This window comes from Xiphophorus maculatus, chromosome 22 (genome assembly GCF_002775205.1).
Source record: "Xiphophorus maculatus strain JP 163 A chromosome 22, X_maculatus-5.0-male, whole genome shotgun sequence".
Lineage (NCBI taxonomy): Eukaryota > Metazoa > Chordata > Actinopteri > Cyprinodontiformes > Poeciliidae > Xiphophorus > Xiphophorus maculatus.
The window spans coordinates 4,716,575-4,733,926 of record NC_036464.1 but is presented as its reverse complement, the minus strand read 5'-3'; the positions used below and the strand labels follow the sequence as shown (position 1 = coordinate 4,733,926).

General features: G+C 36.4%; 2 protein-coding genes across 4 annotated transcripts in view; one reads left to right on the top strand and one right to left on the bottom strand.

The window, feature by feature from the left end:
* Positions 1-3,108, bottom strand: part of stk32c (serine/threonine kinase 32C) — a 97,531-nt gene extending 94,423 nt beyond the window's left edge. Inside the window, exon 1 of the mRNA XM_014469477.2 lies at positions 2,662-3,108. Within this exon, the coding sequence (XP_014324963.2) occupies positions 2,662-2,743 (82 nt within the window). The 5' untranslated portion in view covers positions 2,744-3,108. The remainder of the gene's footprint in view (positions 1-2,661) is intronic.
* Positions 3,109-5,706: 2,598 nt separating this feature from the next.
* Positions 5,707-16,555, top strand: lrrc27 (leucine rich repeat containing 27). Of its 3 annotated transcripts, XM_005795249.3 has the most exons (10): positions 5,707-6,211; positions 6,295-6,425; positions 7,910-7,968; positions 8,990-9,142; positions 10,923-11,085; positions 12,302-12,400; positions 12,535-12,595; positions 13,819-13,898; positions 15,568-15,697; positions 15,795-16,555. In XM_005795249.3, the coding sequence occupies exons 1-10, from the start codon at positions 5,954-5,956 to the stop codon at positions 15,894-15,896; spliced, it is 1,236 nt and encodes a 411-aa protein (XP_005795306.1). In that variant the 5' UTR covers positions 5,707-5,953; the 3' UTR covers positions 15,897-16,555. The 3 variants fall into 3 exon arrangements, with proteins under 3 accessions (XP_005795306.1, XP_023182957.1, XP_023182956.1); XM_023327189.1 differs by lacking the exon at positions 8,990-9,142; XM_023327188.1 differs by lacking the exons at positions 12,535-12,595; positions 13,819-13,898.
* Positions 16,556-17,352: the final 797 nt, after the last annotated feature.

Sequence of the window (17,352 nt, the reverse complement as noted above, 5' to 3'; positions counted from 1 at the left end):
AGACTTTATAATCCACTTTGTTTTTTGTTTCGGTTGGTTGTTATTATTTTAGATTGTTAAAATATCTTCCAGTTTCAGTGTTTGGGGTGCATTTTGATGCCCTTAATTATGCAATACTTGAAAATGGTTTCAAACAACAATATTAACATTTATCACAATAATTAGTGGGTCAATTTATCATCCAGCAAAATTTGTATCAATACAAGCCTATTTGATACCCAGTATGAAGTAGTTTGTGCTCTGTTTTTCTCTGCTTCTTTACAAAAGTCGTGCCTGGCGCTTTTGCCTGTTTTCCCTGTCTAAGCTGAATGATTATTGTTATATTTTAACATATATTATTGTTAAATTACAATATTGTCATCTATTGTAATCATTTCTGGGACAATATAACTCTGTTACCTTCTGCTAGGTCTGGACGATTATTAACCAATCAAAGTTTTTTTTTGTTGTTATTTTTGTTTTTGAAGAGTTGATTTTTGGAAAATCTGGATTTTTTCTTCCACCAATGCTTTCCTTGTGTTTCCAAAGTTAAGAGTGTTGTCAGTCCATCCAGAGCCGCCATCTTGTTTTCCAAAGTCTTGGACTTTGAATTCCAGTAGACACCGAGTAGGGATGATTGAAATAAAAGCAAGTTTTGGAAAATATTTACTGTCATTCATCATTTTTTACAAGAATTTTTTGGATTTTATTTTTTAAGCCATATCGCCCAGGCCTACCTTTTAGTGTTATGAAAATGTAGTATATATAAAACATACAGTAGCTTAAAACAAATTTGACTTAGCACCATCGCCATATCTGACGCCTTGAATTTGGCCTCTGTCTCTTTAAGAAGCTCCTCCTCTTTCCAACACCTTGCACAACAATGCCATTTACAATCATTCTTAAGAGCGTTGTAGATCATATGATGAGCTCAGCAGACATGCAGCAGTTCCACCAGTTGTTTGCCAAATGCTGCTGCCACTAGTCTGGAGGAGCTGAGTGGGAGACGGATGATGCTCTGTGCGGCAGAAACTCCAAGGTGGAGCTTTGTGAGACGAAACATTATGGTTGCCACCAGAGATTAAAGGATTTCTCAAACATTCATAGAAGAATCAAAACAACACTCCAGAGAATAGCATTATAACATGATTTGAAGCTAAAAAAAAAAGCCAGTTTTACGTTATACCACATTGGACCATTTTAAAGATGCACTGATCTGCCTTTACTGGCCAACAAATAAATTAGAGGCTTCTTTAAGTACCAATCTGATTTGTGCAAATATTGGTTTTATTTTACGATTAAATGCAACAAATGTTGACTATAAAATGAAGAAGTTGTCCAACATGTTGCTTGACAAAGGTAGTAGTTTGGAGTCTAGGTAGCCAAGCATTACTCTTTAAAATAAATTTAAAATAAGTTTTATTAACTTTTCATTATTTTTTTTAAAGCAAGAGATGTATTGATTTGGCTTTTATTGAACTGAAACCAATTTCCAGTTATCTCTTGAGGATTTCTATAACACAAACAAACTTAAAAAGCCAACATTTTTGACTCCAAAAAAGTAAAGATAAAAAAATGTACTGCTGGTGGTTTGTTCGAGGTACATTGGAAATGAAAATGAAAATGTATTTGGGAGGGACAATGCTCACCAATTAACATTTCTGTAAATGCACCAGAATTAGCCAAGTTATTTTTCATCAGTCATCTCTGGACAATGAGAGATTTGTCTTGTTAAAACAAACAGAGGTTATATAAAAGAAGGTTAAAAATACACACAAATACTATAAATCCAATCAGGATAAACAGTAAATACAAAACAAAGAAAGCAACAACATAATTATCGAGTGAATTTTGGATTTATACTTGAACTTCTTAGAGTTAAATAGTGACATAAGCTTGGATGCATAAGACAAGTTCATGTAATTTCATCCTTTTCCAATGGCTTCTGTCTCCCTCCATCTCTTAGCACTTTTATTTTTTCCAAATCAGAATTGTTCACTATTTGAATCTGCAGGTCAGACCACAGAGAAAAACAGAAATGGGTGCCGGAAACAAAAAGCCTGATTGGTGCATCTTTAAGTTAGGTCAGGGATTCTGGTGCTGCTCGTTTAAAAATGCCAATCCAACCTCTGCTGATTAATATCTCAGATTATTTTTATGCTATTTGTTGTGATGTATGTAACAGGTTAATCTTGTGACTGAGATTAATCATGTACAAATAAATGATTATTAATAATAATAATAATAATCTTTGTTGGTTAAAAGAAGCACTTAGATCTTGGTACATGTTTACCATTTCATGCACATACACTCAAACCGCTGCTTTACTTAATTTTATCCAACATCAGGAGTTTTATTCTGGCCTCATTGATTAGGTTAGTGTCTTCTCTGATTGGAAAAGCTGCATGAGAACGACGCTTTAAGAAACTTTCTATTCTCACAAAGTGATCAAACTAAAAAAGTAATGTCACTTCCCGTCTAAAATGGGTTATATAACTGGCAGGAATATAAAAGGAAGCAGGACAACAATTTTACCAAGACACAGAAAAAAGTCCAACAGCAAATGTGCTCAGTTTTTAACACTTACTCACAGCGCAGTTTGGGCTTTAAATGCATTTTTCAGTTAATTATGTAAATGACTCCTTCAACTTAATCAATGTTTTGACTTTCCCCAGCGCTTACCATCTTCCTTCTCGTCGAACACTGGTCTCTTTGAAGAACTGTTGGCTCCCATCCTCTTCTTCCACTTGCCCCAGTGAAACATTGATGCTCAGATTGCATTCCTCGCCTCTTGGAGAGAAACTACAGCTCAGCGTTGGACACCCTCCTCCTTAAAAAACAGGCAGCCGCGCATTTCACCAGACTCCGTTTGGTTTGGGGGATGTTTTCTTTTTATCTGTCCGTGTTCCCCTGTTTTTTCAGCCGATAATCTGAAGCAGCGCGAGTAAATGAGGATGAGGATGGTGAAAGTAATTTCGGATGAGATGACGGGAAGTGAAGCGAGCGGGTTTTGTGGATGTGTTGGGATCTGACAGTGTTCTGTAAGTTGGAGCTGGATGTTCAAACAGTGACTCGATGTTTGTAGCGCTCAGCTGTCTTCCGCAGACAGACCAATACGCTTCCAGCTCATCGTTGCTGCCGCGAGTGGAAGCTGCGTTAAGCTGCAAATAAAGACCGGAAGCACAGACAATTTGCTTAAGAAAATAAAGGTCGCTGCGACAGGGACGCTTTTAGACATTTTTACTTGGATAACAACGCTTATAAAGATAGATTATTGTGTATATTTACAAGGAAATAAACAAAGTGCCTTTTGTTACGGTTTATTACTGTATAACTTTTTATATCTAATTTAGTATGATTATTTCTAGGAGAGGTATTGTAGTAGCAATATCATTCAAATATTACTATTATTTTATTTATTTTAAAGTGTTGCGCTCATCACTGAAATTTCATTACAATGATTATTATGATTGACATTATTATTGCTACTACTGCTATAATTTTGTATAATTGTATTACATTCAAATTTCAATAAAATTTGCTATAATTATAATTTTTGTTAACTATTTTTATTTTATTAATATCCATTTATTGTTAGTGGAGGGCAACTTCAAAACTATATTGTTGATATCATTATTAATATAATATTGGCTTTATTTAAAAAGGTTTTTTTCCTTCTTTTGGAACAAATATAACTTGTTTTTAAGCTTTTTTATTTGATGGTGTTTAACTTATTTTAAACGTAAACACACATTCTTTTCATTAGTTTATTTATTTTTAGCATAGCTTTAGTCTATTGTTTATTTATTAAAACGGTTTAAATTTTTCATTATTTACAATTTCAATATATTGCACTTGTCATTATTATTATTATTATTATTATTATTATTATTATTATTATTATTATTATTATTATTATTATTATTATTATTATTATTATTAACTTTGTGATCAATCAAGTCCTTTATTTAAAGATAACCGGAAGTTACATGTTACTATTCTGGTTACCTTGACCATCATTTGCCACTGCTGGTTTAGTTACCGGGTGTGCACCATTCACACGCCAGAGTGCTACTCTAGGCAGATTCAGCTCCAACAAAAGGGGACGCCCACTTAATAAAGACATTCATTGTCGTTATTATTATTACCAAAATCTAATTCAGATAAGTGGTTTGGCATAATTTCAAAAGCCACATTTGATACATTTAATGAATCACAGTTAAGTTGGTTAGTTTTGATTTATAGATTTTGTACATTTTTGTCCCATTGATCATTAGTTCAGATACAATAGTGAATATATATTACTTTGCATAAAACGAATAATTTTAATTAGTTTATGATCAAATTTGGTGTTTCTTATATTTAGAAAATCCAGTTTGTTTGTTTGTTTGTTTGTTTTTCTTTCAAATGCAAACCTGCCACTCACAATATGGTGGACTGGTTAATATTTCATTTCTATTAACGGAGTCAAATCATGGTTTGTTCTTTTGTTCCCACTGTCCCTGATCTCAGCCTCTCAAGTTAAGCTCCTTCCATGCAGGACTGTTGCTATTTACGGCAGTTTATTCCACCGGCTGACTGTGAAGGAATGCACCCATGAGAAGTCGGTGTGCCTGCCACACGTAGCACATAAAACAACCAGGTGAAGCCTCTGTATCCCTAGGAAAAAGACAGAGTGCAGAGGTGGGCTTTACCGCGATGTAAGGTGTTAACTGCTGCTGGCCTTCATCAGAGCAGAGAATTAATATTTGACAATCCGATTAGAATATGGATGGGTGGAGCCGGAGTACTGAAAAAAAGACCAGAAGGTTATTAATTTAGACTTTGGGTTTATTTGTTGATGTTGTTGCTCTCCAAATAATGTCACATTCCATTTTAGAGGACATTTGAACTGCATAAGTTTTATTTTTTTCTATTTATTCAAACTATAATGTGGTAACCTGGGGGATTTAAATGGGGTTTTCATTTAGAAATGTCTATTGGAACCTTCAAGAACTAAAAGTGCAGTAGTTAAATATGTGATCATTTAAATACAGTTGTTAAGCAGTATCTTAATAAATGTAGCAGTAGCAATTTAATATTAATACAAATTATTAAATAAATAAATACGAGTAGAACAATTAACATTTAAATTGCAGGGTTTCCCCACTGGCAGGCCACCAGGCTTTACTTGCGCACCCAACAGGCTAAGCATTATTTATTTATTTTAGGTTTTTTTTAAATGATTGCTTTTTTTCAAAGGCTTTATAGTTGGTGTTTAGGTATTAATCTTCCAGTCTTCCAAGAACATGTAATTATTAAGTGATATTTCCAAATTTTCTGTCAACTTTAAACATTTTTTAACCCAAAAACAATGAGGATCAGAAAAGGTTACTTTCTTCATGAAAGTAACCTTTCAGCAAGATATAGGAGCTTATTTTATGCAAGTAAATCCTTAATATTGATGAAAAAGTACTATTTCCATTGACAGATTATTTCACTTATTTTACAAGTCAAAACTGCCAATGGAAGATTTACTTCTTTACCAATTTTAAGAAATTGTTTACTTAAAACAAGCTCTTACAGTTTGCTGAAAGGTTATTTGGAAGTTAATTTTGTCTTATTTCAAGTGTATTAAGATATATGCGTTAGAAACTAGACCAAAAATACTTGGTAAGATTTTATGTTTTCGCGGTATTTTATTTGGCCCTGTTGGCCCTCCATAGAACTCACAGTGGCTGCCGTTGTTGTTGCTCTTGTTGCTATGGTTACAGTTTGAATCTTGGGAGACGCCGTCAAAAGTTAGCTTACTTTTAAAATGCGTACAAAACGTTTTGGTTTAAAAGTATTTAGAGGGTTTTTTTTTAATGTCGTTGGAGTCCAGTAACTGGGAAAGCAGGGACGCTTTCTGACATTTATTCAACCGGTAGTTGTCCAGTTTTAGCTAAAGAGGAAACAGTTAGCTTCTTACGTAAAATCTCTACTCATGGGTTAAATGCCGCAAGAAAAAATGATGTTCGAAACCGGGTTGGTCCAGAATGACCTCAACTGGACTTCTTCAATGGGTGTCTTTGACAAAGACACACAGGGACGCTTTGTCTTCGGAGACACTGAGGTGAACTTAGAGAGGAAATTCAGCCTGCCTGAGAAGACCGAGCCAGAGGATGAGCCCACTCCCACAGACGCGCTCTGCCTGAAGGGATCCAATCTCACTCATGTTCCTGACAGTGTGCTGAATAACAGCCTGCTCACGGTCAGTCCAGTACACAGCAGCAGCAGGTGTATGCTCGGCTTCACGTTGTCTCTTTATTAAACAGGATTCCCGTTGTTCCTCAGCGTCTGTGCCTGCAAGAAAACCTGATTTCCAGCATTTCTGGATCATTGTTCTCCAGTTTGCCCCAACTGGAGTGGCTGGACCTCAGAAAGAACCTCATTACGTCTCTTCCTGCTGAAATTGGCTCACACAGGTCAGGTCCTATTGCATTTACTGTATTTAAAGAGGCCAATCTTTTGCAAAAGTATTAATGCACTGCACCACATCCGGTCGCCTTATAACCCTTGCCCATCAGAAAGTAAATTAGTTCTCCCATTTATCAATAGAGAAGGTTTACATTTCTAGTGTGTGGGTTGGGGATCACAATTAAAATCAAAGTTTTTCTTTTTAGAAATCACTGCATTTCTATGTTGTTTAATCCACAAGGCTTTTCAGCTTGCAACCTCACCAAAATAGAGCAACGTCCAGTGACTCCCATAATACATATAAAATTATTTCATAAATACATAGCGCGACATAATTATATGGATCTTTAAAGTGGCATTTTATTATTGAATTTCATATTTGAAAGATTTAGTTTACTACCATATGTTCCAGAGTGCCTTTAGTCAGAGGCTTCTTCAAATTTGCCGTAATACAGACAGCTACAGCTCTTTGAATTAATGAGTTACTACAACATTTAATTTTCCTTTGGGATCAATAAAGTATTTTTGCATGAATTGAACTGAATAAGTCGCACCGGACTATTTGTCGCATTTATCTAGAAATTGTCAATCGTCAGGTCGTCCATCTTGATGATATGGTTTGGTGATGTGTTAAGTTGTATTAAGTCAATTAAAGCACATTGGCAGTACAACAAGGCAGTACAAAGTGGTTTAAACTATTAAAACATAATACAGAAAGAAGCAATAAACATTACATATTGTCAAATCCCATTATCAAGAAGACATGCATCAAATATGTTGATCAGTGTTCCATTTATTATTAATAAAAGGCAACTCTAAACAGCTGAGTTTTAGCCTAAATTTAAATTAACTCAGTGTTACATTGTTTTGCTATGTTTGGAAGTTTGTTCCAGATTAGAATAACATAAAAAATGAATACTTCTTCTCCATGTTTGGTTCTGGTTCTGGTGCAGAGTAGATCAGAACCAGAAGACCTGAGTGTTTGAAACAACAACTTTAAACTGGAGTGATGAGCTCTATCTTCCTGGTTTTAGTCAGAATGCCAGCAGCAGCATTCTGGATCAGCTGCAGTTGGAGAATTGATTTTATTATTCAGACCTATAAAAACAGTATAAATGGATGAATTTTTCTTTTTGCATAGAATTGTGGGGTCATAAGTCCTTTAATCCTGAAAATGTTCTTCAGGTGATAAAAGGCTGACTTTGTAACTTTCTTTATGTGTTTCTGAAGGTTGATGTCTGAGTCTGTCACCACACCCAGATTTCAGACCTAATCACTAATTTCTAGCTGTAATTACTGAAGTTGTGTGCTGATTCTACATTGTTCCTCTTGAGATCCAAACATAATTACTTACAGCTTGACAATTATTTTTGACACCAGCTATGTAGTGAAGTTTGATTAAAAAATAAACTCAAATGAACGTCACTATGTTGTGTAGAGGAGAGTCATTGTGCTTTCAGCCATCCTATAAACTGTCATTCTGATCATGCAGGTGTCTAACACATCTTCTACTTGAGGCCAATCCCATCATGGAGCTTCCAGCAGAACTCGGTGAGCTCAGTTCACTCACATGAATTAGTGAGCAATGTTTCACTCTTTGAGACGCAAGGTTTCTTCTTCGTTTCATCACTGGCTCTAGTCTCAAACACACCAGTCACATTCAGTAAACGGATAGTGGCAACAGGAAAAATAACAAAAGATTAAAATGAGGAATGTTGAGCATCTTTTGAAGTTATACTTTGGTATCACTTATACAGATAAGGAAATACTTAATGGTTTAACACATGAGCATCACATTATCATCAGTAGCAGGACTGAAACGATTGACCAAGTGAAAAACACACAGACTGATCTGCTCATGTCAGATCTTGATAACTCCAAGAAGCTTTTATTTCTCATTAAAATAACTTTTTCTCATAAAATTAAATCATTTTTCTGGTAAAATTGTGTCTTTATTCTGCTGATATAATAATGTTATTTTTGTAGTTAAACAAGAAATTTCTATAGCTTGGCCCTGCTTCTTCATTGTACAACTCAGAAAAGGGATGACTGAAATGAAAGCCATATTTGGAATATATATATATATTTGGTAATTTCTTTTTTAGAAAAAAAAATCTGTTAAAATCACAAATCGGATCTGGTATGAAAAATAAATGAGATTTTGATTTTAATCCATATGCAGATTAAAAAAGCCACTTTTTGAAAAATATATTTTGTTTATTAGTCCTTTTTCAGAGAAAAAATAAAAAATTTGACTTAAAACAGGAAAAAATTGTTTTGTTTTTAAGCTATACTAAGAATTTAAAACAAATTCTTAGTATTTTCAAACCATATAGAGATAAATATAAATAAATATAAATAAAAGCCTTTTTTCAAAAGTATTTCCTGTTTGTAAGTTATTTTTCAGATAAAAAACAAATTGAGTAAAAAAAAAACCTGACAAGAAACCCTTGGATCTGATCTGAAAACATTTTTAGATTTTATTTTTAAGCCGTGTCGTCCAGCTCTAACACCTGTCTTGTTATACCACTGAAAGTTGCTACAGCAAACATCCCTTCCCTTTGTTTTGTAGGCAATGTGATTACACTGAGAGGCCTGAGCCTTAGGGACTGCCCCATTCATTTTCCTCCAAAAGAGGTTTTGCAGCAGGGATGCTATGCCATCTTGCAGCACCTAAGGACCGTTCTGGCAGAGAGGGAAGTCAGCGAGAGGAGGAGCCTTGCAGGTGAATCAAAGGCACCTTAAAGGCCCTCATTCTTCCTAACCATCTGCTCTTTGTCAAAGATAGGACGACTGGAAACAAAAATAGCTCCTTGCCCTGATACCACTTCGCTGGCGTGACTTGTGTTCCCTTGGAGACAGCTCGTGCCACTTGCCTCACTCCCTCTCCTATTTTTTTTTTGTTCTCCTCACTGCTCCAGCTTCCAGCTTTGTAATATTTTTAGCCGGGTGGAAAATGATCGATTACCAGTGGGCTCTAAACAGGAGCTCTCTGCTGTCTGGAGGTAATCACCGTCAGAAGCCCTAGACAGCCCTCCACAGGAGATGCAGCTGATGCACAGTGAGCAAAGCCAGAGTCCTGATCCGATCATTCCTCTCCCCGTTTACAAGGTTATTAACGGAGGCAGAGCTCCGGTCTTCAGAGAGAAAGCTCTTTTTATTAATTGTTGCATCCTCACAGTGTCGGTCTATAAACATCGCAGCCTTTATTTACACACTCTTCAACCTTTTTTTGGTGTCACAAACCCCGTTTCGGTGATTTAAAGAAGCATTTATTCAATATAGGAATGCAAGTTATCATTAATGAGTTAATCTAAAGTAATTTGATATTATCAAAGACTGATGAGCAGCCATTTTCTTCTTCTTGTATCAATAACCTTTCCATAACAAAATCTTATATTTATCATATGCTGAATTTAAAAAGAAAATTCTCCAAGGAGTCCTACATCAGGTCTGTGAGACTATTTGTGGAAAACAACTGAGAAATCAAAATTAAAGCTCAAGTCTTTCACAGCAGAAGAAGAAGGAGAAGCACAAAGTATCATTGGATATGAGTGTGAAAGCTGTGTTAGATGCATTTTGTATGTGCAAAGTAGGTGAGCTATGACTTAAATAATACCAGCTTGTGAAAATCTGCCTTTGGGAAAATGCTTAAAAGTAGATATTAGCATAAAAAAGGTGCTGTAAATGTAAATACCGTAGTTACTGCGGCACATGTTCATGTTGCCATAGAACAACCATTGGAATTTACACACATAAAATCAAGCATAACTTGATTTTATGTTATCAAAGCTCACTTATTGAGCTTTGATTTGACTATCAATAGGTGTCGTTATGACAAAAAAGGAATGTTTACAACCAGTTTACTTCATACAGACGAACATGTGAAAGTTGCTGTCGGTTACAGTTTCATTCAACTGGACATGAGGTCGGATGCATGCCTTGATCCATCTCTGGCATTATTCCAGACTCTGTTTGGGTTTTGAAAATGTAATAAATTGTATTCCGCCCTCTACACGCTCTGGGTAACGCCTGTCGGGATTGCATGTTTGCCACTGACAATGTTGGACCATGATTTCTTGTTACTTTCCTTGAAACCTCAATGACTGCAGTGTGTTAGCAATGTTAACGGAAGTTCAGTTCCTCCAGGTAAGGGCCGTGTACTTCCAGACAAATTGCGACCACCAATTGGTCATATGTTGATAAACCCTCTAGAAAGATGGACGGGTGGGGTCATGCATCAGCTGGCCCCGCTTCAGGATGGCCAGCGGGACCCTCTGCTGGATGGAGGCCAAACTACAACAATAGAAGAAGGTCTATACAGTTTTTAGTTAATCGATTGGAACTAATTTTAATCTAATAAACCATTAATTGTCTGCAACCCTAATTCAGTATAACCTGCCTGTTGTGTTGTTCCCTGCTGTCACTAGAAGTGTTTTGAACTGTTGCAGCCATCTTGTGCTCCGAGAACACACTCATAGCCGCCATGTTTGTTTCTTTGGCAGCTGAGAACCAGCTCCAGCTGGTGAAGCCGCTGGATTCCAGCATGGAGGGATCAGCAGGCGAGGACGGGCTGCTGAGGTTCAGGGAGCTCAAAAACGAGTTGATGTTGCTGGAAAAAGCAGAGATATCTTTGATACCATCTCTGCTTTGTCCTTTGGCCAAAAGGTGTGTTGAAGTGTACGAATGGGGTCAGATAGGAAGTAAATGGACATTCAGCATGTCACACATGTATTTATACCCCATAAACGTATTATAATGTCATATTTCATCAATGGGGTAAACCTGGTTATGTCTTTTTTATTTTTTATGCAGTCACAGCATGGAGCATCTTAAGGTTATGTCCAGGTTAAGTTGACTTACTGGGTCTCAATGATGGTCCATCTTTGGGTTTTGGATTATTTCTGCTGTGCAACAATACTATGAGGTGCTTTATTCTGCAGATAGAAAGACAAATCTTTCTATCTGAAAGAAATATTCTTTCTATCTCTGCAGAAAAGATTGTAAGATTTTAGACCAACTGTGTCCACACCTATTGCTCTAAGAGTCAAAAGTGGCAAATTTAAACTATTGGTGGGCCACAAGATTTGTTAAATTGAAAGTACAAAAAAAAAGTATTTCTTTACCTGCGGAACAATAAACTATTTTTATAAAATCTGTATAACACTAACTGAAGGATCCAAAACATTAAAAGTGCTCTTGAATTGTTGCCTTGTTAAAAGAAAAACAGACAATTTCCCAATTTTTAGGGTCATCAATTTTCTATTTTGTTTGCCAAATTTGAACAATTCTTGAGTTGTGGTCTAAGGCCAAACAAAAATGGACACTCCTGTTTTAGAGAAATATCTACAAAGTTTTGCACACATTTGAAGTGAAAACATAGCTAGTAAGAGATATATGAATAGAACATTAACTACAACAAAAGCAAAACGTTTACAGAAATAAAAATGATCTTCAAAATCGTAGCAAATCTACAACAGAATGGCTGAGGAAAAAAAGAATCAAGGTTTTGAAATCCCCCAAATCACCCAGATTGAAATGCTTAAGCTAAAAGGAGACATCTTGTTCCAGCTTTTTTGTGTTCAGCAGGTCCTCAAGTCCACATATTCAGCAAATAGCCAGAAATCATTTAAACTTTCCACGTACTTACCTTCTAACACAGCACTTGTATTATTTGTTATGCAGTCACAGCATGGAGCATCTGAATCTGTTGTTACTGCAGAAAACTGTAATTCTGAAGGACTGCATGTGGGAAGGAGATACCTAGCCGCTTCTTTTCAGTGACATTCTCTGCAGAATGTCAAGTAGAAATAATGCTGTTTTCTCACCTGAAGAGGCTTTGAAGAGTGATGGGAAGTAAAAGTATTTTGTTTTGTTTTTTCAGGAAAGCTTCTTCTACCAAGGCTGTTCCCGAGCTTCATGTTTCCGGCTCTAAGTATGGGAAGAAGGCAGAAGAAGCTGCGCGGAGAGAGAAGGAGAAAAGGTGGGCTGATTTTTAGCTCCTGCTCACTCACATGTCCTTTAGACATTATATTTTAACTTTTACATTTCACAGAGAAACCATTTAACTTGAGTAAAATCATTAAAATATTGCTTTTTTCTGTGACTCTGCTGCAGAGAAGCTTCTCTAAAGGTCCGTAAACAAGCCAAAGGAAAAGCAATACAGAAAAAGAGACAGGTATATGTGGGACACAGCTACTCTATTTTCACTTGGTAACCACCAGGGGGCGCTGGTCGTCCATCTATATCACAGTGAATGTTTAAAGCAGTAAGCCAACTAGAATCTATGCAGACACAGCAAGGATGCAGAGACATTCTAGCAGTTAAAAGAGATTTCTTCTTACATTTTTAAATTTTAATATCAGACAAAGATAATCTCTGTAAATACAAAATGCAATTTTCAAAAGTTGATTTCCTCTATTAAGGGAAAGGAACAACCTCTCCCTCTGTGAAAAAAGAGGTACCCCCCTAAAGTATTCCAAAAGAGTTTTTGAAGATTTAATTTTTGGAAAATCTGGATTTTTTCTCACCAATGCATCCTTTTGGTTTCTATAGTTCAGAGTGAAGTTAGCCAGGAACTACCCTGTTGTTGTCACAAACTAGAGAGCAGAATTCATGTTTCTATAGGCTACTTCTAAGTTTTCCTGGTCTGGAAAAAGCAAAGTAGCACTACAATATCACACTATTACCACCATGTTTTAACATTTTGGAATTGAAAACCATTTTTAGATTCTGTTGTGGGTCGTTTTCTGACTGCCTGGATGAATTGTTGATGCAGTTTTGGAATAATTTAGACTCTTCTATAACTAAACTGTATTTTCAGACTCAAGTATCTCCACAGCCACTGTAACACAGACAGCTACAGGAGACCCTGTAATCCTTTCTAAACTGATATATGTCTGTGAATTTCTGCAGATTTGGGCATGATGAGATCTTTGGACCTACTTCATGTTGTCAGACAGGTTCTGTTAGAGTAATTTTCTTATCCTAAAGGACTGGATTTAACTTAGAAAATTGAAGTTGGTCTTCAAAAAAGGCAGAAAACTGCACCTTGTATTTGCTCAGGTGTGATAGCAAAATGCATTTGATGAGAAACCTATAAACTTGAAGAAAGAAATCAGTAAGAGGGTGTAGCCTTTTCACAACACTGTAGTTGGATGGTTTTCAACCATATTTCAGTGCTCACTGCAGAAAATTAACTCTTCTTATTTGGCAAATATTCAAACACACCTAAAAAAATTGAGAATTAAAAAGACAGAAATTAATTTGGATTATTTATCCCAGTAAGTTTGTCATGTTGTTGCTTTCAGGCTGCAACTTCGCAGTGTGTCCTGCAATAGCTCTTTTATGCGATCAAAATAATGTGCTGTGAGACACAAAGAGCTTCTTGCTATGTTACAGGAAGTGGATTCAAACTGGCATCTAGGGGGACCTTCACAGGAGCCGATGTTGTGCATGTCCACAGAGAGGGAAGAGGACAGGTAAAGTGGAGAAAAGTAGCACAGATCCCTAAGAGATACAGAGATATTAGGGTAGGAGCCAGGAGTGTGGGTTAGTATTAAATCAGAATGTTCTTCAGGAAGTCATAATTTAGTGTCACTGTGCTGATCACTATACTGCACATGTTTTAGGACATTAGGACTTTTCATAAAGAAGTTGTTCATTGGTTAGAATTGTTGAAAAATAATACTGTACAAAACAGGATTTGTTTCAGAAAAGTTATCATCCAAATGTGTCCCTGGGTGTTGTTTTAGGCAAACCCATAGGGGGCAGTGTGGTGCAAAGCTAAAACCTCCGTCAGCCAATCAGATTGCTTCAAAACAACCACGACTTCCTGTTAGGAATTAAACATGGCGCCAGGAAATTCATTTGTGCGGACAGATACACAGATTGAACTGCTTTTATAATGTGTTTTACAATATATAGAAAATTAAACCACAATACGATTTTGATTGGGAATCATGTCAAAGCAAGCAAGTGGATTTATTGCAAACACAAATACAGAGTTTCTCAAATCTCCACTTTGGTCAGAGTTTTTATAAATAATTGGTTTTATATTAGTTTATTCCAAATATGGTCATAATTCAGATACTATATATTTGGATAATGATGTGTTTGAAAAGATGGTAGGCAGAAATATAAACTTATTTGATGCTGCACCATTTCTTTTATGTATTACTTTACACATTATTCTCTATTTAGAGAAACAAACAAAAAAAAAGAAATAAAACAAACAATAAAAAACAACAATTTCTTCCACAAGAGAGAGATGACACACCAAAGCCGTTTCTGTCAGTTATTTTTCGGACTATAAGCCGCTACTTTTTTCCTACCCTTTGAATCAGGTGGCTTATATTACAGTGCGGCTTTTCTGTGGATTTTTCTTCAACCACCAGGGGGCTCTTTAGCAATAAGTGAATCATTGGAAGTCAAAATTGGAAATCAAAGAAAGTGCTAATTTTCATTTAGAACAAGCACATGCTAGCAGCAGGCACGACGGAGAAATTTCTTCAAACGGATATGATGCAGCTTTTAAGTTGAGGGCTATCGATCTGGCAGTACGTAAGCTTGGCGTGAACGAAACCTTGGCTTTGGAGACGGAGGGCAGCGTCCTTAATAAATCCAGCAGATTTATTAGAACGCTGCCCTCTGCTGCAGAAAACCGAGAGCGGCAGAGATACCAGCGGCTTACAGCCCGGTGCGGCTTATATATGGACGTTTCCAGTTTTTTTTTTTTTTATTTGTAGGTGTGGCTTATAATATGGTGAGCTCTATAGTAGGGAAAATACAGTATCCACCAAAAACAGCCTCTACAATCAACACCCATTCATCCTTCATCATATTAACCATTTAAAATGGCTTTACTATATCTTATTGTAAATTGAGTTAAATTTTTTACATTGTTTTTAGTGATATTAAGCAGAGTTTTCATGTGGATGAAATGCCATAATGCTTAAAAATGCATTTGTTTTCCCAGATACTTGTGGACTAGGCCTACTTCTCTGAAAATCGGCTGTTTTTTCCTGTTTTCTGTGAAAGAATCAGTCACAGTTTCTGCAGTTTCACTCTGCTGTTCTCCACCTATAGTCTAAAACCTCTGAAGCATTAAAATACTCTCTTCTGATGACCAGTTTTGACCTTTCTTGCCAGCTCTTTCAGATCAGCGCGGGAGCTGGAGCGAAACATCCGTACTCGTGTTAAGAGGCTGCAGGAGAGACACAAGAGCACCAGGAGCACTGTGAACCAGGAGATGTTGGTGAGCACCGAGGATGTGGCAGAGGTCAGCACCGAGAATCTACAGAAACCCATCTGTGTTGAACTCAGATGTCATTGATTTCATCTTTTTTTTAAACCTTTTTTCCCCGTCTGACCAACAGATCAGGAGGTTACAAGCACGACTTCTTGAAAGGAAAGGTCAACGAAGGAATTTTGAAAACCCTTTCAGTCTAAACTCCTGGCCAAGATTCCTCTTCAAGTGACTCGGACCGCTGACCGTTTACACCATGTTTGGAGTTTTAGGAATCAAAACATCCTCCAGATGACTTAAAAAGATATTTCCATCATTAGTGGCCAAAATGCAGACATTTCAAAAATAAACATATGAAGTCTAATTGTTTTTTATACTGGATATTTGCAACACAACTGCTCCATTTTACACTTTAGGCATGGTTAACATTAACAAATCTGTTCGAAATTAATTCAAAAAGGGAAAGTTACCTAGGTCAAGCTTTTTAATGGGGCAGTATAATGTAATATTAACTTTTTCAAGCTTTACATCAGCTCATAATGTTATTCCATCGTTAAAAGCATACCAGGAGTGTTGCCTTGATTGTTTCATGCATGTTTGAGAAATCATTTCATGTCCATAGCAACCGTTTGGAGCTGTGCAAAATGACTGGGTGCCTTGAAGAAGCTAGTTTCATCTGCAGTTTCCAAGCTTCCGCCTCACAGAGCACCCATACCCTACTACTCCCCCACTCTGCTCCTTCAGACTAGCCAGCAGCAATTAGCAAACACCTTTTGGAACTGTGGATCTGCTGAGGTCATTATCCACGCTACTTCTCAACAAAATACTGGTGAAAACATTGTTAAAGGGTTAATAGAGGAGCCATGTTGAGATGACTTCCTGAAGGCAGAGTTTCAGAAAGAGCAGGAGTTTTTAAAGAGAGAGAAGCCCGATTTCAAGGTGTTAAATTAGGATGTCAAATTTATCTCGAGTTATATTTGATATATATGCTAACTTAAGATAAAATAGTTATTTGATTAAGCTATAAAATGGGACTCTGTGTCTGAAAAACGCATAATATTGCCCCTTTAAAGAAATTCAGATATTTGTTCAGTACAAATGTTATACTTTTCCACACTTTTGTACACTCTAATTTGGGGACTGGTGAGACAAAAGTGGAACTTTTTTATGCCCCTTTACATCTGATGTTAAAATACACTATCAGATCAGGAAAAGAGAATCATACCAGCAGTCAAACACAGTGGTGGTAGAGGAATAGTCTGGGAATGAGGGGATTTTTCAGAACCTGAACAACAACTGCACCAGTAACATTTTTTTAGTGTATTTACAGGTTTTCAGTATTTTTCTGTGTACTGTGGAGCCAAGAATAAACATTTTATTGCCAAAATTACTGTTGTGTTTTTGTGCAATGACAATAAAGTAAGTCTAAGAAAGTCCAGCCATCTACGATCAGTTCATGACTCAACACACTTGGGTTTATGCAACAGGATACTAGCAAGTCCACCTCTGATTAACTCAAAAAAGAAGAAACTAAAAGTGTAGGAGTTACTAGCCAATGTCTGGACATAAATCTTACTCAGACGCTGGGACATGACCTTACAAGGACCCAGAAAATGTCCTTTAGCACAGAAATAAACTTCCTGACCCCCAAAAAAGCACCACCAAATCTAAAAATAAAACAGGTCACA

Bases quoted from the DNA above. Each gene is read 5' to 3' on its own strand.
- lrrc27 (XM_005795249.3), top strand. From the start codon at position 5,954: ATGCCGCAAGAAAAAATGATGTTCGAAACCGGGTTGGTCCAGAATGAC. The intron at 6,426-7,909 runs GTCAGGTCCTAT...CTGATCATGCAG, and splicing joins GCTGAAATTGGCTCACACAG to GTGTCTAACACATCTTCTAC. The intron at 9,143-10,922 runs GTGAATCAAAGG...TTTCTTTGGCAG, and splicing joins CGAGAGGAGGAGCCTTGCAG to CTGAGAACCAGCTCCAGCTG.